Raw genomic sequence first — 23,800 nt, 5'->3', positions numbered from 1 at the left:
ATGTCATTTTCAGTGTTGCCAACTTAGCGGAATATCCGCTAGATTTAGGGGAATTTAATTTGATTTGACGGAAAACTATAAGCAGTTGCGGCCAGCGGATTTTTTAGCGGAAAACGCAAGTCCACTTTGATGCAATACTTTCGGTAAGATATGGGCTAAAAAAGTTAGATAAGTGTTGCAATGATTATATCTTACCTCTTGATGTCCTTAACAAAATAGGTACCAAAGAATGTTATGATGATAAGGATGACATGATGATTGATTTTATATAGATCTCACTATAAATACGTGATTTGAATTTGTTATTTTATTTTTTTGAGTTGTTTTTAGATATTATAGGTAATAATGAGAATACCTAAATTTTATTTTTGTATTTCTCCGTTAATAAAGACTTTAACATATCAAGTAGTACCTTGCGTTTATTTATTCAGTTAAAAATAATTTTAAATGATAGCAATAACAAGCAATTTCATCAATATCATTAATATATAATGTATTTATAAACCCAGTTATTTAGCGGAAAAATATCAAATTTAGCGGATTTTAAGCATCGATCTAGGGGATTTCATTTTTTAGCAGTTGGCAACACTGGTCATTTTATAAGAGAAATGTTATCGATGTTCATTTCCAGGCCAACTGGACTGTTTTTTTGGTAACCTTTCTTTAAACCATACTGTAGTTGATTATACCGTATGATCGAAAAAAAACGGCGTCCAGTTAGCTTGGAAATGAATATCCATGACATTTTCCCATATAATTTTACATATAAAATGCATACAGCATAAATACCCAAAAAGCCAGAGATTCATTTCTATGGGTTAATGCCCAGTCATGTTTTTTGGAAAATAAATTGAGTAGATTTTATTCTATTCCATAAAATAAACCTTTTCTAAGAAAAAAACCTATTGATTTTCGTTTGAAAACTCCCTTTATGGATTTCATTTTTCTTGTAGTGATATAACCGGTTGATAAAATAAGCATAGGGAAAAAAGTAGACAGGTAAATGGAGATACCCATATGTAGGATTAGCATGTAGGTGTACTCTGTTAGGGAGTGCCAGGGTCTGTGCATCGGCTTGGAACAACAAAACAACGCCGTTACAGAACAAAATATAATTTATTGATATAGAAATACATTAGCTACAAAATATAAATATTATACAGGTATTGCAGACCCATTGAGGGCAGCTGATTTATGTGACCATTTAAGGCACATCGTCGAATCCTAACTAAATATTGCAAAAATGTATAAATAATAAGTTACATATAAATTATAATAAAATAGTTACATAACATAAACTTATGGAAAAAAGAAACACACAAATTAAATAATGATTTAAATAACAAAAAAAATCGTATTCTCTCATCGGTCTACAAGGCACACATATAAACAAAATGAGAAGGTGAAAATAATAATAAATAAAACTTCAATCACGGAATGTTAAAGAAATCAAGACCGATGACTGAAACTAAACCTAAACTTGCACTGACAAATAAATCAACATTCGTATAAAACACGCTTCTTAATTATTAATTAATAAATTTATTATTATTTTAAAATCACACATTAGCAAAATCACTCCGCCATCGGCGAGAATTATCTGTAATATAAATAAAAAAAAAACACTGAATTAAATAAACTGTCTTGAGGAAAAAGTGTCTATAAACATAAATATTTAGCGTAGAAAGACCGCTCACTACATGATGAGGTCGTTCAACGTGAGCAAAGGGGTTGTGGAGAGCCTGTTGAAAACGGGCAAACGTTGCTCGTCCAAAGGTCCAGGGGAAGGTAGTTCGGGCTCGCTGCTAAAAAACGAACCCAGGGATGAGGTGGGGGACTGGCTCAAACTGCACGGTGGACTGGGACTATCCAGCGACAGCGCAGGACTGAGAGCTGACGGACGTGGCCTCTGCGCAGCCATAACAGCGCTGGAGGACTGCGAAGGACCTTTCTGCTGCATCGCCTCCTCTTGGTTGTGGACGAAATGACAGCGCGGTCCGTAAGGGCAGAATCCCACCGTGTGATAGGTTCTGCACAGCTCGGTTTTGTACTTGGGATGGCGGGCCAGGCTGCGCAGCTCGGGCATGCCGTGCGCGAACTGGCACTTGTCGCCATACTTGCACACGCCGAACTCTTCGAACGGTCGACACAGCTCGGTCTTGTAGCGGGAAGTGTTGACGGTGGTGGCGCTGAGGGCGGCCTGGGGGGCGGATGGGAGCATGCCGGGGGCGGGGGCAGACTGGGTGCGTTCTAGTTTGCGGTGCTGCTGCGTCAGGTTGCCCAGGATCATGGCGAGGTTCTGATTGGCGGTGATGGGAGTCGAGGTCATTCTGGTCAGCGTGAGGCGCATCGATGAGCCCACGGCCAACGGTCCGTCGGTATTTACACCACTCTGGAAATAAAAAGAAGAAATATGTTAAAACTAATTAACAATAATTATTTAATGAAAGAAAATGTACTTGAGTCAAGACTGTTTTATTATCAACATCAAGAACTGTTTTTCACCAAAAAGGTTCTCTCGTGTTATCTTCACCTTTATACTATATTTAACTTATACCAATTTCACAAACACTTTCCAATTATTTCTAGAATTTCTTGTTTATTGCCTATAAATAATTCTTTTTACAGCGTCATGTTCTACACATGTACACATGTAGAACATGCGTAGATATGAGGAAATGACCTATGAGGATTCACCTATAGATATAGTCTGTACACGAGTCATGGAAGATTTCACTAAGACATCCAAATAATGAAAGACATATATGTGACTGTCAGGTCAGGGAACCTCGTGTTGGACAGACTTTACTTGCCATATTGCCAAGTATGTCATAATTTTTCATCATTCGTTAGTACACAGCATAGACTAATGCTATGTACTAGGTACACAGCAACAATATGTAATAATTTGATATAATACATAAGATAAAAATAAATTAATTTTCGAACTCAAAACGTATAAGTAAAATTGTACAGGGCATATTACTAATTTTCTGTTAAGAACTAAGCAGCTGAAGCTAAGAAACATGGCAAAAGCAGATTCCGTGGGGGAAAATGGGGAAACACCAAAACACCCGTGCACCGAAACGACAAGCATTCATCCAGAACTTTGTTACGACTGATATTGGAGACGGAGAACTAACCTCTGTAAAACCGCCTTAGATACTGGCTTTTGTCAAAGCCCTGAGACTGTACGATAAGTTATAATTCAAGAATCGCGGTGATTCCCCTTCCCATAAAATATACATCTACATGCGATAAAATGTTACTTAATTTGCCTAAAAAATCCGTTTTACACTTTCAAATATACCGTTATATTGTGAATTGCTAACGCGAATTGAACTAAAATCACATTATAGAATGAACGAATTGAAAAGTATCCGGAACAAATACACCTCTTTCGTCAATCATTCTGTCGTTATCTAAATTTGTTTTTGTCGTTTGGAGATATGGATAGGCCGACTTGACGTAGACATTTTATGAGGTTGGTTGGAGTTTATGAAGATACTTTTGATATTTTTTATCGCCAGACTATGTAGTGTATTTTTTACTATTTTTTTTGGATTTTTTCTAGTTTAGTTTTGTATTTTTAGTATATACATATTAAATAATCTGCTGTAATCATCTATAATATATTGTTTTTATCACGTAGACTGATAGATAGATAGCGGTAGTCAATCATATCCATAGAGAAAACCCACAGGGGAACTGTTTACATTTTATGCGAATGCCAACATCCTATTGTTATTGTTTGGTATGTTGCCCAGTATTTCTCCGCTTTTGTTTATTTTTAATTTTGTATACGTATACTTTGGGGAAATCTTAAGAAAATAATAATATAATTAGCTTACTACTTTTCAAAATTTCCACATTTATAATTTTATTTAGTACTTATTAAGATTCAGTCAAGATTACAAGAAAAATAAACTTGAAATATTTGTAAATTTCGTCATTTTTCATCAGCTGTTAGGATTAATTTTTAATCTGACAACGCCGCTCTGTTGTTATAGTATTTTCTATAGTAGGGGAATTGGACGCGGTCAACAGTGTCAATACTGTCGATAAACAGCTGATTGGCATGATCAGCTGTTTGCCGTGCTTTTATTTTTCCATATTTCTTAACTATTAATAAACTATTAATGTATAATTGTTTCATTTTATATAAAAGACCAAAATTAGCATTTAAAATGGGTCTACACTGGCAAAATGTGTGAGAATAAAAGAATTTAAACATCGTCATTTCAAAAGTAAGTACTGTTCTGTGGTAATACAACATCTCGTTTTATTTACCTAAAATATTTACCATATTTGTTAAAATTTGTTTATTTGTTTTATAATATAATTTTGTGAATATAATATATTATGTATATTATAAGAAGTAATGTTTATATTTTTGTTACAATATTGTCCGATTTAAAATCGTATATTTGTATTTAATTATGAATACAAATAATTTGTATGTTTACATAAATTATAATTGGTATGTTTACATTTGTAAAATAATGCCTATTTACGTTTTCTATTACTAAGATAAATATTTTATTTCAGATTTCTAAAAGATAGTGAGAGAAAAATTAAATGGTTTTCTCTGTTAGGATTTATTCATAGCATAATATTAAAAAGTCGAGCAAAAGAGAACTCAAGAACAGCTGATTTTTTTATAAGGAATTGAAGAAAATATTTAAAATCTGATGATTTTCACAGCCATTTATGTCGCGATTTGTGGTCTTTCAGTTGTTTCAACATCACCTAGGAAATTAACATTAAGATATCAGGATCCTGCATATAACGAGATAAGAACTATGATCTTGTTAGGATACCTATTCCGTCACAATATGTAAGTACATATATATTTACAGTTTAATTTTTTAATATAAAATATTACTATATACTAATATGTATACACAGATTCAAAGTGTACAGGGTGGTGCCTTTCATACGATATGAAGGTTTCAAGGATTTTTGTTGATGGAAGTTTGTATTGAAAGAACAAATGGAGGGTTTAGAAATCAATCAAGTCATACAAATTCACTTTCATTTTCCTTGGAGCCTTCGCGTCCTATGAGAGGTGTTACCCTATATGTATATAGATTTGTATATATATATAATATATATTATATTAATATTATTTTACTAAAATTACACTATAGTTGTATAAGATCTCACCATCGAAAAAAAAACAGCGTTAGGGTTGGCTTTGAAAGCAAGATTTATGTAATTTTATAAAATGTAAATTTATGTGGTGAATGTCATTGATCGTCAATTTTATTTTGCTCACAATGTATACTCAATGTAGATATTTATATTCACCAACTTCATGTTTATATTTTGTTTTAGGAAGTGAAGATATTCATGGTGTGGAAGTCGTTACTTTAATTACATAGTGCATATGAAATTGGTCCTTTACATCATGTTTAAAATTGACGTAATGCTACTATGCAAAATAGTGAGAGATGTGAACCCTAGGCAGAGCTACAGAATTACTTTTGTTGAGAGACAAATTATGATAGTGATTAGAATCGCATATTCTAGACTTTTACTTAAAAAATGATTTGTTCGGAATGAACTTTTATAGTGTGGAGGAATACCTGCAAATTATAATATGAGGCCTACGTATATGATAATTTTATTATGATCTGTTGTGTTTGTTTTTTTATATTTTGTATTATATATTTGTGTTAGCTTTAAGAATTTATTGACTATTCCTATACAATTGTACATTGTTTTATGGAAATAAATAAATGATTGATTGATTGAATAAGTTAGGAAACCATACGATCGAGAAAAAAACGGCTTCAAAGGCGACTGGGGAATGAAAATATGATAATTTCAGTGAGGTCAAGCCCTAGAAGTCATTTTCTTGGCTCGTACTATTTTTTAAAGGCGCTCTAAGGTTGTAATTTATTTTTACATTAAGTAAATATGATTTTTAAATGGTGTAGTTTAAGATTGACCTCGCTAAATTATCAATCGTCATTCCTCAGCCGCCTTTGACGCCGTTTTTTTTAGACTATTTGCTATAACTATGTTATCTGTTATGCAAATACATATGTCAACAAGTAAAAAGCCAATGAGAAATTAGTTTCTGCTTGGATCCTTACAGTGGCATTTAACAAAATATATATTTTTTCAGGTTACAATATTTTATTTAATATGAACCTGTAAATGTAAGAATATTATACATATATTATATTTTTTACTCAGTCCCTAAATATATTATTAAAATACAACACTTGTGTTTTTTATTAATATCGTGTTATGATTAATACCTAATTAATGTAAAATTATATGGTATGTAAATATCCTTACACTGAGAATTCGTTTGGTCAAAATATTACTCTCTTACTAATATGAATTTGAAAACTACAGAACATTGTTTTTTTTTAGTTTTTGTGCTAATATTTCCACTTAAAATTACCGAATATATTTATGGTATAGGTAGGAAAAGATGAATTTTGTGCTTTTTAATTATACATTATATTAATTATATTATTATTGTAAATAATATCTACTGATATTTAATATAAAAAATAGTTATTCACATGCATCTATTTTTCTTTTGTAATTAATACTATCTAAATAACAAGACATCTTATATAATAGATCCATTAACATTTTAGTTTATCAATTATCAATCACTATACGATATACAATACGTATAATATCTTTTAATTATATCTAACTTTTAATTATTGAATATTTAATAAACAAATTTTTTATAGTGTTTGTTAAATATTTTATAGCATATACTATTATGTATTTATAATAATTTATTAGTTTTATTGCATGAACATATTTTTAAAATTTATTATTAAAAAATATTTTATCTTTGCCTCTAACCACCTACTTCTATATCTCTGGCTTTTACTTTACTATCATCAATGAATCTCAAGGTTAAATTCTGTTTTGATGCTCTTCCGCTGTAAACTCCCCTACCACTTTCCTCTTTACCCCGCTGTCCATAAACTATGGTAGTGGGGGCACTCACCGATAAAACGATGTAGGCACCTCGATTTTGTGAATTTATGAATGACTTGCTCTATCTATTTTTATTCTTAATCTAAGAGAAAACCCAATAATTAGCTTATAAAACAATATACATTTCATTTTTAATCACAATTTCTCTTGAATGATAATCAAAAACCAAAATGACATTACCCGCTAATTTAGAAGTATAATTAGTGGGAAAAGTTTGTTAACTTTTTCTACTAATTGAAAATTACAACCACTAATTTTGACGTTCTGAAATTACAAGAAATTATTTCATTGAAATTAGAGGAACAAACTTCTACGCTAATTGAAACCACTAATTTGGAGGGTCTGAATGAAGCTTTAAGCTACATCAGGTGTGTGTCAATAGATTTTAGAGTCTTGCCATGGAACAACAGTCCATCCACTAGCATCGTCTAACGTCGCTTAATTTCGGTGAACTATCGAGAACCGACGTTTCGATGTAGCTGGGTGGTAAATGGTGGTAATTGTTTAAAAATAAGTTAAATACAGTTTATAAATTTGACATACAATTTGTTCCGCGCTTGGTAACTTTCAGCCGAGCTCTCCACACAGTACTTCCTCATTTCTCCAAACAATTACCGATGACATAACGAATAACGAGGTAAAAAGTAACGAGACTTGTCGACGGTACCCACAATCGCGGCACTATCAGCTGATCGTTGACGAATTGGGGCAGAAGAAAAGCCGCATCGGATGAAATTATCTACGATTTACAAAAGAACTAACGGATACGAAAGGAAACGGAGAATCATCAACAAAGATATAGCGGGGCCTAATATAGAGATGTCCAGATATATCGATTTTTTTCTGTGAATGTATCGAAATATACTAGGAAATATGTATATTATTCCTCTGATCTGATACCAAGTGGTTTTTGTTGGTTTGGTAAATTTATTTACCAGCAAAGAGTACTTAGGTACTATAAGAATGCATAGGCGTGACCAGGCTTTTTAATAAGAGAGGGGGTTAGGGGCCAGAGTTAAAGTATACGAATCAAAAAAAAAAAAAGAAAGGGAGAAAAAAATAGCGTCGCAGGCGAATTTTTTTTATACGAGCGTGCGCAAAGTAACATTTTCCTTATATTTCTATTAAAGCTTTTCCAACGGTATTTTTTGGGGGTTTTCGTTGAGGTCTTTTTTTATTTATTATTTATATTTATGCTGATCAGGGGGGGCCACGCCTATGTAAGAATGTCGTGATGTATGCTTGTTTTTCATATAGTTATGAGTAACTATATGAAAAAACTCTCGCCCGATTAAATTTGCCTATCCACACAAGACGTGAAGACACCTTATATTAGTCTGGAATGATTTTTTAGTAAACTGTTTCACGTCGTCAAGCTTATATTTTGGAAGTCTGTCCTCTTCCGCAATTGATAGCTCCCATCGCGCACGCATTTTGTAATAATTATCTCCAATTCAGTGATATACTAGAGACTATAGAACAGAAATTCAACTTAAAATAGTGGGGAAATAGCTACTCGAATCTAGAAAGTTATTGAAATATATATAAAATACTTGAATGGAAATGTAAACAGAAATATAGAGAACAAATGACAGTCAAATCGATTGGTCTCTATCATTCCAGATCAATTGGTCAATCAGTCATCCATACCACACTGTTAGACCGTACGAAGTTAGGCGAGGGTCAGCAAGTTTTACTTAAACTGCCGTTAAACGGTAGCTTACTAAAATGCCGTTAATAGGTATGACGTCGTTGATGTGACGCACTTGACGCCTTTGTGAAATATAGGAATTTTATAAGGACTAACCAACGCTATCCACCCCACCAAATAACCAACGCAACTAACCTCGACACTGATAAAAAAATATAAAAAACAAATATAAATTAGTAAAAACCAACCTACCCCACCAAATAACCAACTAACCAATGAATTAACACCCTCCAAATAACCACGCTAACCAACCCGCCAAATAACTAAACCAATCCAACCAAAAAGAGTGAAACCAATGCAATAAGATCACGCTATAAGCAAAAAAATATATAAAAAAGTCTTGGTCAGCGTGAGATTTGAACCCCGGACCAAACTTACGAACCGATAGCCTCAGCCACGGCGCCACAGGTGCTCTTGCAATATGCTTATGGCTAGGCATTACTTTCCGCCGACATGAACGACGTCACAACATCTATTAACGGCATTTTAGTAGGCTACCGTTTAACGGCTGTTTAAGTACATCTTAACTTTTTGCGGTACCTCCTATATTTTACCTAATAATCGACTGTTTCCATACATAACACCGACCCTGTAGCGAAGTCAGATAATACAATTTACTTTTGAATTGAAATAAAAATATAACAACTGTCATATCTCTTTAACCGTCTGTTCATGAATCCGTCCTTAACAAGAGGATCTATGACAATGACAGTTGCATCTGTCACTTTAATTCATAGGCTAACTGTATTAACTATTACTTTTCTATTACTTTCAAAGGTTACTTTTTGTATAGTCATGTCGAAATCTTCTTTGACTCGATGGATAGACTACTAAAGTTATTAAATAAAAATAATTCGTGATTATTTATTAAAAATAATTCTTTATTTTAGATGTAGTAAACTGGCAGCATGTAAAATATTTTCTGTAAAAACATCACTGAATTTTTAAAAAGTAATTGTAATAAATTTCGTAAAAACACTTGATGGAGTGTCGAGTTCTCATTAAAAAATAATTAATGGTATATTTTGCGAATTCATTAATTATTAAGTAATGACATTGCAAATTGCAACTGACATTAGTTTGTTGTCAAGCATGTGCTACATAATATATGGTATATTTATAAATATTCTATTATTTATAAACAAACAAGAAGTATATAAATAATTTAAGAACAATAGCCATTATGTATTTTATTAAATCTAAAAGCAATTCTAAAACTACTAAATGTAAAAGCCAGTGTAAGTGTTATAATGTAGATTCTCAAATCATTATGCATATAAAGTATACAGAAGGATTATAGTTTATTGCTTTGAATCAAAAGATTAAGGAATCAAGGAAGAATAATGATATCCGTGTCGTCATACACAAGAGACAGAATTGACATCACGAACCTCCGTTTTGACAGTTCTGTTTGACGTTTAAATTGATATATCTCAATTTGGTTTGACATTTTACCGATTTGTTCGAGGCAATTTTATGTGTAATTTTAATTTTATTATTTACTCTACAATTGGTTTTGTCCAGAGGTAGTAAATCTAGGATATATTGTTTCAGAATTTAAAGTAACAGTGACATTATTGCGAATTACAGAAAAATGTAATAAAATGGTTTAAGTAACTATATAAAATACGTTATGTGTAGTAAACCAATCAATTATGAAATTCACTTAAGAATACATTTTTATTGCACTTTCGCTTTTATTTTACTTGTCAAAAATAATGCGTCTGTCTTATGTGTGTCGGTAGCGTATCTAGTACTTCTGTTATTAAATAATTATTATAACTTATCTACTTTTGTTAGAAATACCATACATAAAAAAAATTGGCGCTGGGAGGCACGTAGAGCCGCCTATACTAAAATATGTTAATAAAAAGTTGGTAGGCAGTTCTTTTAGTTGCAATTATCTCAAAAACTGCGACTTTGACTGATCTTGATGTTATTTCAAATTTTGTTGCAAATATTATTCCAAATCTTAAATTGAAAACCGCGTTTCGTTAGCCACTGTAATTTTGGAGTTACGATTTATTAAAATTTTTAACCCAAACCTCCCATACCCCCCTACCAACCCCTCACTCCCACCAAAAACTAATGGCCAGATTCTCGGGTGCCACAGTATTTTTGTGCCAAATTTGGTTAAAATCGGTTTGCGTTTTTGAGTTATCGCGTTACAGACGGACAGACAGACAGACAGACACCATAAAAATATTTTGTATTTATATATATCTTAATAGCCTAACATACCTGTTGGTATAGTCGGCTAAAAAGGTGTCAAAGACGGCTGGAAAATGACAATCGATATAATTTTAGCTAGGTCAAGCCTTAGACACAATTACTTGGCACGTACTCTGTATTTTTAATGGTACTTAGTGCCAGTTGATCTTATGAATGTTGCAATGTATTTTTATATTGAGTAAAAATGATTTTTAAATGATATAGTTAAAAATTCGAGAAAAGAAATTTTCTGGAAATAGAGTCGTGTCTGTAAACATTATATCCTTTTGAAATCTGTCTATAATTAGTGTTAATTAGTTATATAAATTTGTTTTTTATCAATTTTTAATAAATGACATCTAGAGATTGTCATTCCCCAGCCGTCCTGGACGTCGTTTTTTTTTATCATACGTTATATTTTGTAATATAGCATTAAAATACTTTTTTATTAATGATTTTCATTATCATAATCTACCCTTGCCGTGCAGAAATGATCTAAATTATACAGGGTGTTTCAAAAAACATGTGTCATCTCTCCTGGGGAGTTTCCTCACGTGAAAATAAGATTTATTTTTCATATCAACATAGGTTGGATTCTGCTGTTTCGTAGCTACAGGGCGTTAAAGTACGGTTAAAATCATAATATTTTTTTCGATTATAATTTTCTTCCAAATACTTTCAGCGTTCCTTTCAGTGAAATTTTGAGGGTAAAAGTTACTATATAAATGAGATATATCTTAAAGCTAAAAAAGTGTTTCACCACATACACATGCATATGGGTTATCAATGGAATATTTTTCTATAAAAATCATGTGCGCCACTGACATTTTTTCCTCTCGTTAGCGAAATAGTTTAAACAATTTAATGCCGATTAAAACCTGTCTCTTGATATTTTGTCGATTTCGGCCTCCTTGATAAGATAAACGCAATTTTATTAATTTGCCTTGATCCAAGTCTAATAGCAACCTTTAAAACAAATTAATATTATTAACTTGCGAAAGGTTTAGATAAGTACTCGTTGATTCATCATCAAAAATGATGAAAAAAACGCATAGTTTTAGAGTTACAGAATGTTAAAACTTTTTAAAATTAGGTTTTTTAATTATCTTATATACTAAATACCATTATTTTTTAACTAACAGTAATAATATTTAATAATAAATTAGGCAAAATATACAGGGTGTTTCAAAACAAATGCGAAAAACTTTAGGGGGTGATTCCTTGTTTAAAATAAAGGGTAGTTTACTTTATAAACGTTGGGTCAAAAGTCAACCATTAGGGAGATATCGCGGTACAAAGATGGCGGAAAAATAATGTTTTTATTTTTTATCTTGAAAACGAAAAGAGATAGACTAATGAAATTTTATGGAAGCATTACTGTTATGAAAACACACTTTCAGGTAATTTTTTTACTTTTTTTAAAATGAGTGAAAGGGGTTGAAATAAACTACCCCTATCATTCTTGTAAACGAAATTTAAAGAAAAATCTTATCAAACACATGCAAATGCTTTAATATGGATAGTTTAGTTTGTTTAGAAACTTTTTTACCTCTTGTGTTTTTTTGATAAAACTCACCGATTGGAAATTAAAAAATAAAATGTAAAGCATTACATGTCAGGACAAAAAACATTTTTAGATTAAGAATCTAGTGATAATAACGATAATAATAATCATCTAGATAATAACGTATTGCAGTAGAGTAATGTCAAATAAAATAGTATTAGGAACATCCTAAAAAGTAACAGCGGCCGACTAGATTTTTTCCTAAAAAAATTACAGCAGGCCACTAGATTCTTTATCAGAAAATGTTTTTAATTTCAAATTTTTTAATTTCAAATCGGTGAGTTTTATCAAAAAAATACAAGAGATAAAAAAGTTTCTAAACAAACTAAACTATCCAAATTAATTTTTTTGCATGTGTTTGATAAGATTTTTCTTTAAATTTCGTTAACAAGAATGATAGGGGTAGTTTATTTCAACCCCTTCCACTCATTTTAAAAAAGTGAAAAGATTACCAGAAAGTGTGTTTTCATAACAGTAATGCTTCCATAAAATTTTATTAATCTATTTTCGTTTTCAAGATAAAAAATAAAAACATTATTTTTCCGCCATCTTTGTACCGCAATATCTCCCTAATGGTTGACTTTTGACCCAACGTTTATGAAGCAAACTACCCTTTATTTTGAACAAGGAATCACCCCCTGAAGTTTTTCGCATTTGTTTTGAAACACCCTGTATAATTTATGTTACTTTTATTTTATTAATTGTGATTAATAAAATTGCGTTATCTCATCAAGGAGGCCGAATTCGACAAACTATCAAGAGATAAATTTAAATCGGCATTAAACGACCTACACAATTTTGATATCAAAAGAAAGTCAGTGGCGCACATGTTTTTTTTTTGAAAAATATTTCAGTGATAACCCATATGCACGTCCCTGATGAATTTATCGACACTTTTTTAGAATTAAAATATGTTAGTACTTATAGTAACTTTTACCCTCAAAATTTCATTCGAATCACTAAAAGTACTTACCTAATTATAATAAATCGAAACATTATTAAGACTTTTAACACCCTGTAGCTACGAAACAAAGCTGAATCGAAATTATGTTGATATGAAAAATAAATCTTATTTTTACGTGAGGAATCTCCCCACGAAAGATGGCACACATTTCTTGAACTTTTAAATCTCATCTAAGTGATGAAACTATCGATATTATCCTCGGCCAGAACATTCCTAACTTAAACAGTTCGTCTTTTTGCATGATTCGGCTGTTTTCCCGGGTGTCGCTGTAGTCGTGGTTAATGCAAATAACGAAGAGAGAGAGAGAGAGACAAGATGAAAAGAAGAAGAAAGTAAACGTTCGTCGACTGTGGCCGTTTGCTTTCATGGCGCATAAATCCGAAAGAGAAACTACTTTTTGATTTGGCGATCGTAATTGTTTTTACTTTTGCTTTTTGTTTTGTTTTGTGTTCAGTACGGGTCTGGTCTCGTTTTTTTTCTGTCTAAAAACTATTATGCTACTTGCATTGTAAAATGTTCGTTTTTCGTTGATGCTATTGAAATTTCTAGGTTTATTTTAGGTATTTTTAAAGGCACATACAATTTCAATTAGTTTTTGTTACGATGTTTGCTGGAGTTTTTCACAGCGTTAGGAGTAGGGTTTCCAAGTTTCGGGACCGGGATCCCGTTTTGAAATCCCGGGATCCCGGAATTGACTTATCAGAACCAGAAATTTAATCTAAAGAAATACTTAATAATGTAGCTGCGTATATCAAATAGAAAATGAGAAAAGAGCTTTTTTAAAATAGACAAAACAAAGTAACAATTAGATTTAGTAAGTAAAAAAATACCCAATTCTTATTGCAAAAAAATAAAATATAACAAACACGGCAATATAACTTTTAGATATTTACGTTTTGCTTAGTATAAATAAAATATATGATCTTTGAAAGACTAAAGTGTATAAGGTCGAATCATTTTAGGTTGGGCATTTACATTTTTAGAGATTCTCGGGATTTAATATCGGGGGTTCGGGGATAAACACAACTAGGGTAGGGATCCCGATTTGAAAACCCTAGTTAGGAGGATATATATATCTTAACTGTAATTACCTACACTTTTGTACTTTTTATGTGTAAAATTTTCTATTTTAATTTTCTTTGACAATGTTCCCATGCCCATTTGGGCTATTTTTGTGTTCTACAGTATAGTAACACTGGAAATAAATAAGGTATATCTATCTATCTATATACAATATGATCGAAAAAGCGGCGTTAGTGATGGCTATGAAATGAAGATCGCTGTCACTTTTTATACGTAAAATCATATATGGGGAATGCCATCGATCGTTATTTCCAAGTCAACTGGACGCCGTTTTTTTCGATCAAAATTTTTGATTTATCAAATTAAATATGTATTTCAAAGGAACCAGAGGTTATCTGAGGGTTCTGAAGTTAGTGTCAGTGATAGATATGCCAATATCACTGTTAATAAAATAATATGTAAATATTCTAAATATTTTTTTCTTTTTCATTTTAAGTAGAGGTAAAATAACAGACGTTTAGGGTATACGTTTCTGTAAATGTGCGTTTGTGATAAAATCTAATTTATACGTAAAACAATGTTTTTTTTACCAAATAATAAAATTTTGAAAATTATATAGGATATAGGTATGTAGGTATATCAGATTGATATTTATATAAATTTTTTCATGACATTTTCGAACCCGATTTAAATATAAAACCAGTTTTAATTTAACAAGTTTTAACTAACTTTCTAACTAACATAACTAAAAAAGTTTATCCTACAAAATTGAAGCATATACACATTGAAATAATTAATTCTCAACTTACATTACTAATACAAAAAATAAATAAAAAATATATCACTCAAAATACATTTAACTAATGCTTAAGGAAATTTCTTTGAATTGTGCATTGAGGTATGATTTGATTATTGCCTTGTTCGTTTTTTCTTTCAATTTATCTAATTATAGCTGATTATACGGCTCCCCACACCTTATGATTTTGGTCTAGTTGTTTTTAATTTTTCAAATTTAGCATACCATATTGTTATCTGTGATTGAACAATTTTTGTGATAGATATAACTTTTTGACTTTGTAAAAAAAAATTTTGACTTTTTAACTTGTTGTGATTGTATTTTATAAATTTGACCTCTGTAATTGTTTTAGCTTTTGGGCCTGATGATGGGAATAGTTTAAATTCCCGAAACATGTCGCCCCTCTTGCTTTTTTAAGCATTAAAATTTAAATTAAACAACTTAAAGATTGTGAATTATTTGTCCTTTTACCCGCCTTCAAAGGTTTTGCTTTGATACTTATTTTAAAATTTGGCAAACCTAATTGACAAATTTAAAAAATATTATTAAAAAAATACCGAGGAGTAAACCGCTGGTGTATTTTGGTGACAAGATGTTGGCATTATTTGGTATTAGTGCTATGAGTTGGCATCTTTGCCATTACGCGTGGTATTAGTGGTATTAGTTGGAATTTTTGGGCATTATTCGTGGTATTAGTGATATTACATTGGAATTAGTTTGGCACTAGTGGGTATTATTCAAGAAATTTCGGTATTTAATTTGAATTTTTGGCATTACTTTGGTATTAGTGTACAGAAATTTTCCAGCGGTTTCTACATAATATAGGTAGGTACACAGAAAGTTTTCTTATCAAGCTGGCTTTGGATGTTGACGTTGACAGTTAAATTAAATCCTAGATTAAATCTAATAAAATAAATCTGTCCCACTTATTTAACTGTCATCACTTAAAATATTGTTTACCATAACATTTTTGATCAGACTATATATAAAAATATATGGTTAGGTTCTAAAATAATAAAAATAAAACAAGTAAAAATTTAAAAATCATTTAATTTTAATGCTTTAACAAAAAAATCTAAATGAAAATAAATAAATATCACATAATATACCTAGGTATCTATTTATAATTTAATGTAAATGAAATAGAAAGTAAAACATAAAAATCCCGACCTATGACAACTTTTCTTTCCTAGATGATAATTTCAGTAAATTATTTATAGTCTAAATTTCTCTTTTTGAGAATTCCTAAAATATATTTTTATATTGGTATCTTGGCTATTTGTGAGCTAAACAGAATACAGAGCAGAATACGAAAAAATATATTTTTATTAAAACCGGTTTTTAACCCGTAGGTATATGAAAATGAAAACAAAAAATATACCTATTTACTTTTTAGAAGCGTATGCTTTTTATACACAAAATAAATAAAAATACCAATAAAAATAAAACTGTACTATTGCCCCGCTATAAAAAAATACAATTTTCGAATTTGTTACTACTGTCGGTGACACTAACTTCATAACCTTCAGATATCCTCTGGTTCTTTACGAATACATATTTAATTAGGTATAAAGAAATATAATAGAATAATAAAAGAGTCTTAAACATTAACCAAGGTACAGTGGCGAATACAGAGGGGGGGCCCATGGGGTCCGCGTTAAACTTGACCAAACATCTTTCTGTTGCGTTTTTTTTGCATCTGAGTTCTGTGTGTTCATTCACCTTCGCTTGTGTCAAGAGTTAAAAAATTAGACTTTGTAATTTACAAAAGTTAATATAATATTGTTTATTTTTTTTACGAAATACTAGTATAAACATCTTTTTTTACCTGACTATCTAAATTACTAAGTAAAATGCAAGAAATTTTTTCTTATACATACATCAAAAATATATATTTTTTTAAATTTATTTTCTAATGTATACCTACTAGAACCAACATTTTTAGAGAAAGTTTGCCAATCTATACCTACCCAGTAAAACGAATTTTAACAAAAGAAATATCAACCAAACTTTGTAGACGGTAAACCTTTGTGTCGTCTGCCATCAGTATTCAAGCTTTATGGCATTGAAATTCCCTGAGCAATAAAAATGAAACCTTAAATTTTATAGGACCTATTTTTAAATGACAGAGATTTCTAAATAGCCAACATTTGCCAGGCCAGGAATAATATTTTTTCGCTGACAGTTAAATAAAAAAATTTAGGCATCTTTAACTCTCGTTAATTATTACTCTTCCTATTATAAATCAGATATTTTAGGACCATGTGCTAAAAAGATTGAAATTTAACTGGGTCAAATGTAAATCTTCTTTAAACTTATGTCATAGAATTTAATTCAAAAGTAATTATTGTTTATTTATATAAAATACTGGGTATATATAAAGATATGATATATATACTAGCCCTTTACTGATATTTAGGTTACATCCTCCAGTGCTATATAATTTTCAAAAAGTCTAGAAATTTGGAGACTAAACCCTCTATATACCCTTTATCAATGGCTTACCATTACCTAGTACAAAGAATCGCACATTTACCAGGCTGTCGCACCGACATAAAATGTGTTGCGTCCTTCTTCAGATTGACAAAATCTGCAGATGGCTTTGTACGTCAATAAAATCAGATTTAGATCCATTTTAGGCATATAATGCTCTGTTAGTAAACACTCTACAACTTTGACCTTCTTTCTGTCTTTGCTTATCAGGTCTTTACTTAGACGTTAGACAATTTCCTGTCTCACAATGTACCGTTTGTGTCGGGGAAGGGATCATAGTTTCATAGTTGTCGATTTTCGAAAGAAATCAGTACATGTATATTATTTCGTATATTTTTCATTTTATTGATTTTATGGAAAGCACTGTTCATTAAAATGTTGTATCCTATGTTATAGGGCATGTTTCTCTCTACAATTTCCTGTCTCACAATGTACCGTTTGTGTCGGGGAAGGGATCATAGTTTCATAGTTATCGATTTTCGAAAGAAATCAGTACATGTATATTATTTCGTATATTTTTCATTTTATTGATTTTATGGAAAGCACTGTTCATTAAAATGTTGTATCCTATGTTATAGGCCATGTTTCTCTCTATAATTTCCTGTCTCACAATGTACCGTTTGGGTCGGGGAAGGGATCATAGTTTGATAGTTGTTGATTTTCAAAAGAAATCAGTACATGTATATTATTTCGTATATTTTTCATTTTATTGATTTTATGGAAAGCACTGTTCATTAAAATGTTGTATCCTTTGTTATAGGGCATGTTTCTCTCTACAATTTCCTGTCTCACAATGTACCGTTTGGGTCGGGGAAGGGATCATAGTTTGATAGTTGTTGATTTTCGAAAGAAATCAGTACATGTATATAAAGGACCGTCACTTTATTTCCGTGGTTTGTATTTTAATGCATATTACACAGAGTGTACATTTTTTAACCTTCGATTGTGTCAAGAGTTAAAAAAATTAGACTTAATGTATTTTACAAAAGTTAATATATTGTTTATTTTTTCCGTTAATATATCGTTTATTTTGTGGTGCCCAACAATATGCAATAATATGGGCCCAAGAACAATGGTAAATCACAAAGATAAAATATCTTTGGTAAACCAATACTAAATGACTACAGCTTCAGAGCAAAAGCTAAGTACTCATTTATGTATTGTTTTAGAATCTTTTTTGCAACTTTCTTACTTTATTGAAACCTTTTAATAAAACTTAAATTTAAACACAACGATTACGTTTGGTAATTTCTAGTTGCTAATGTTTAATTTAAGTTTAAATATTAAAAAATAACATAAATTTATTGTATATTTTTAATGACCTTTTTTTATTCGCTTTCAAACTGGAGTTTCAACCTATTTAATTATTAATAAATGTAGTTTTTTTTATTAAATCTTGGTGTTTTAATTTGAGATATATCATAACAGAACATCTTTAGCCGGTGGTAATTATCTTAATTTTTTTAAAATCACATTAACTTGGCTTAAATTAAGTGGTGCCCAACAATATGCAAAAACAATTAAATGAACCTACACCTATTGTTCACCAGGCGAAGAGCAGCCGTACGCTGCGGTTTTCTTTTTAATTTTTGACATCTTTTTACATAATTTTTTCTAACTATGATGTCTATATGATTAAAATCATACAGCAGTCAATTTTGTGACTTTATTTACTAAATTACGGTACTTACTAACAACTATTATTGTTTCTTTGGTAGTTTCGCCAACGACACAACGTAGTTCTGAGATCGAGACTTAATAAGAATCTATTACAGCATTAGTAAAATGAGTAACAAATTGTGTAAATTAAAGATCCAACAGAGGGCATAGGTTAGTACTATAACAGAAACTTTATGAGATATGAAAGTATTTTCGAAAAATGTAATAATATACTACCACTTTTAGTATGAAGCAGCAACAATGTAACGCTAAAAATAATTTAAGACAGATGGATCAGGTTTATTCAAAAATCTAAATTTTCATAAGGCCTTTATTCAAAAATGTAAATTTTCAAAAAAATTCGATTGGCCGTGAATCACCCTGTATGTACATCAATAAAAATCATATTCATTTTTAATTCGCAACCCAAAAAATCGATATCAGTTTATATTGATTTTTTTATCTAACTTAATAGATAACTAATTTTCAATACTTAATGAAATTAAGAGGAACAGATATAGAAAAGAAATATTCTTCATTTCTTTTATACATGTATATATTTTTTCTTTTTATTCTTGGGTTTAGGTCGTTGGGGTTGCAAAGATGTTACTAGAGTTTGTTCAATATTTTATTTTATGACGACGTTTCGACAGTATATGTCTTTTTTCAGACTCTTTAAGTACATAAAAAACAGTCAGTTAAAATCAGTAAGATAAAATGTCAAAATAAAAGGTCTTACCTTGAACGTAGACAAAAAAAAACAAAAAAAATATATGTATATATATACAAAATTCTGATATTAATAAACAACAACCCTGTATAATAAAGAAACAAAATGACTTTGATTGACATTAATGCCTTTATGTTTGTATTAATACCGGCCAAAATATAACAGTTAAATTTGTTAAGTTGCTAAAAATTCTGTATACTTAAAGTAAGTTTGAAAAATATTTTCCCAATGTATTTATCAGCTTAATATGTAGTTTTTTGACATATGTAGTTTTTTGACCAAGATAATAAAAAGTTTTTGTCAGTACTTTTTCGCTAACTATAATAATTGCACAAGCAATAAAAATTTTTAATAATAATTACCATTATTATTATTAATTTTGTAATTAAAAGAATCTATATTTCCACCACAAAAAAAACTATCTATGTATTTGTTATTTGTTTTGGGGAGATTAAAATCTTAATTAAAAAATACCACGGTAATGCCAAATAATGCCATCACTAATACCACGAGTAATGCCAATAATTTCATATAATCTTGCACAGCAAAATACATCAGCGGTTTACCCCTTGACATGACCGAGGGGTATCCTCGACTATTAATTTGTTAAAAAAGCATTTATTTACCTACAAATTATGTTAATTTTTTTAATTAATATTTCGTAACTCCAACAGAAACTTATATTCTAAACAACGTCTTTTATTTTGCCATTAATGATAAAGAAAAACAAAAAATATTTAAAAAAAGATACAGACTATATAATCAGTGACACTAACTTCTGAACTTTCAGATATGGTGGGAACATTTTTAATTTAATAAATATAAATTATTGAATACCTCTTTCTTCGAATGTCCTCCGAACCCTTGTTTTTTATAAAATATTTTAACACAAGATAAGAATATCTTTGGTAGGTGTTTTTGACTGTGTGTATCAACAAACAAATATCGAAAATTCTAGGAAAGTTTTTATGTAAGAGGTAAAAGACCTTCGCCAAAACAATCAGACTAAAAATACGCCTATGAATATGTTTCTTTGTACTGTGTTATATTTAGGTGTAAAATGCGCAAAAAATAACATCCAGTTAACCGACAGTTATTATATATTAACAGAAACAGATATACAAACAATTTAACGTTTTAAAATACAACCTTATCTGCATATTATGTGTAGTTTTATCTTAAAAGTAAAAAATACCAGCAGTTTGTTTAAAACATTATGTGATAACGATTTGAAAAACAATACGTTAACAAAATAATTTACTAGAAACAAATGGCAAGTATGGAGCTGTTCAAAATTGTTAATAAATTTTTCGAAAAAAAAAATATGCTTAACTATATTGTCAAGGGGAAACAAAAAATTCTTCGCCTATTTTGAGAGTTTTTCGCTTAAAATAAAAATAAATATACGTTATTTTGGTCAAGTAGGTGCTTACAAAGAATAACATTTTTGGTATGTAGATTTGTGGCGAAAAAGACACAATTTTTTTCAAGAAATGAACCCCACAAAAGTATAAACATTATTTATCACATAATACTTGAACGCCCTTTGTTATCAATAAAAAAAAACTTGTTTACATGCCAATTAACATAATAGAAAATTATATGTTGCCCTTTGATCGCAACACCATCTTGAACTAAGACAAACCTGTTGCTATAAAGCCGGTTTCCTAAAGACATGCCTAACCTTGACGGGAAAATAGGGGTTTCTAAATCCCTACCTGTCCATTTTACCGACCTAGGAAGGTGGTTAAAAAAAAGCAGGTAGTATAAGAAATGTAAACAAGTTTTTTTACGTCCTTCCAACAAAAAAAGCTTGGTTATTACCTTCATCAAATTTTCTCCAAACTCGTACATGGCATTCTGGGACATTATTGCTGTAGACATTATCCTATTTTTTAGCACAGCCACCTATTTACTATATTTTATCACAACACAACGATACTGTATGACTGGAAACTCGCTGACTCGATTTACGCTATAGAAAAAACACGGCGCTATTCCGCAAACAGTGATCGCGCGCTGCCTGTAGCAATGCTATTTCGTGACTGGCCGATTCCGCTCAATCGGGAATCGGGTATCGTCGTGGTTGTTTGGCGGTCTCCCACCACTCACAGAACTCGCGGTGGGGAACAAGCTTTACTCTGGCGTTGCCGATGTGATTTCATATTCAGTAGGTATCATATTTTTTATTTTTTTTAATTTTAAATCTGATTTATTTTACACACTACTTGCTGAATTACCGCTGGCGATATAGACATATGACAAGAGAAAGATTGCCGTTAGACAATATTACATAAATATTAACCCAACAGAGAGGTAATTTTTTAAGTATGACGGTTGTTTTTTAAATATCAAGAATATTCGCGATATCAGGTATAGTACAATTCTTTTAAAAGTTCCTCAATATGGCCGACCTAGTTACGAAAATTGGTAATTTTTTTTTAATGAAAAATAAGTTGGCGTTAGCGAATTACTCTTTGGTTATCAATAACATTTTCCAGGATTGTCAAGTTGACGTTAAAGTTAGGTTATTAGGTGGTTGTCATAAATCATAAATAAAAACATAGATTATTGAAATTATTTAATAAGAATAAAGGTATTTTACCGCAGATCCAGTTCAGTTAAAGGGACGTAAGAACTATAGGAAGTGAATTTTTGTTTTCATGTTTTGACGATATCTGAGAGTTCCTAGAATTATCAAGATTACTGAATAATTATAGTTGTTTAATAAGTGAAATTATTAGAAGACTTGGAAATAGGATGATGCGTTTCACGTTATAGTTTATAGATCACCCCATTTCTCTTAATTTGTTTTTATTTTAGTACAGTTAATCACAAATTGAATTGATGTGTGCAAAAACAGCTATATATTTTCAAACATCTTATTTAAATAGTTCTTTTATATACTGTTAAACTCTATCAACTACAAAGTCTTTAGCAAAAAGTTACCTATAAGGTAATAAATTTTGTAGATATAATTTATGAAAATTTGTATATAAAGATTAGAACACAATCCTCTGAGGGGAAAAGAAATACTCAAAAACTCATTAAATATACTTTATTAAAAATAACAACATACAAAAACATCCATGCAAACTGTAATAATCAGAACATTATTCACATTTACCTTTATTAAATTTGTGTTCACACTCCTGTAAGGAAAGACAGAAATGTTTGTTTAAATATTAACTTATTTTAAAATGCCAGAAACACATCAGAATATGTCACAACCACAACTATAGGTTTGGAATCAGTACTAAATTTTATACCTAATAAGTGATGTGTCAACTAACAAGTATAAGATAAAAAAGAATTATTAATATAGAGTGTACTATACAATGTCCTTCTGCTTATTTATGAAATGACTTTCCTTTCAAATGTGAGGAATACCAGTAAAATAAAACATAATCTTTGGTTTGGTTTGGTGTTTGATATTCTAACTACATCTATTACAAACCTTAAGTGCTTTTAGTGAGTAACTGTATTTTTTATTATTCTTTGTGTATCCTGTAAAGTAAAAAAAAAATTCAAGAAATATAAAAACAATGCAATAGATATCAAACAGATTCATAAAAACTACTTACAATTATTGTACGTATTATATATTTCAAGTGTCATTTGATCTTTGGTCCCATTACCAACATTACCTTATTTAGGTCTTCTCTACTAAC

General features: G+C 30.4%; 1 protein-coding gene and 1 long non-coding RNA gene across 2 annotated transcripts; one reads left to right on the top strand and one right to left on the bottom strand.

Moving 5' to 3' along the window:
* Nucleotides 1-1,097: 1,097 nt before the first annotated feature.
* LOC115883996 (protein TIS11) lies at nt 1,098-22,193 on the bottom strand. The gene is made up of 2 exons (XM_030902425.1): nt 21,954-22,193; nt 1,098-2,392 (listed from the first exon to the last, which is right to left on the bottom strand). Exons 1-2 carry the CDS (start codon nt 22,011-22,013, stop codon nt 1,697-1,699), a joined length of 756 nt encoding a protein of 251 aa, XP_030758285.1. The 5' UTR covers nt 22,014-22,193; the 3' UTR covers nt 1,098-1,696.
* Nucleotides 4,061-5,600, top strand: LOC115883997. Its single transcript, XR_004050486.1, has 3 exons — nt 4,061-4,247; nt 4,549-4,837; nt 5,338-5,600. It is a non-coding gene; the product is annotated as an uncharacterized LOC115883997 (long non-coding RNA).
* Nucleotides 22,194-23,800: the final 1,607 nt, after the last annotated feature.

The sequence above is a fragment of the Sitophilus oryzae genome, unplaced genomic scaffold, assembly GCF_002938485.1.
Source record: "Sitophilus oryzae breed Bouriz unplaced genomic scaffold, Soryzae_2.0 scaffold_2008_pilon_pilon, whole genome shotgun sequence".
Classification (NCBI taxonomy): Eukaryota; Metazoa; Arthropoda; class Insecta; order Coleoptera; family Curculionidae; genus Sitophilus; species Sitophilus oryzae.
The sequence above is the reverse complement of the archived record's forward strand: the minus strand, read 5'-3'. Positions and strand labels throughout refer to the sequence as shown.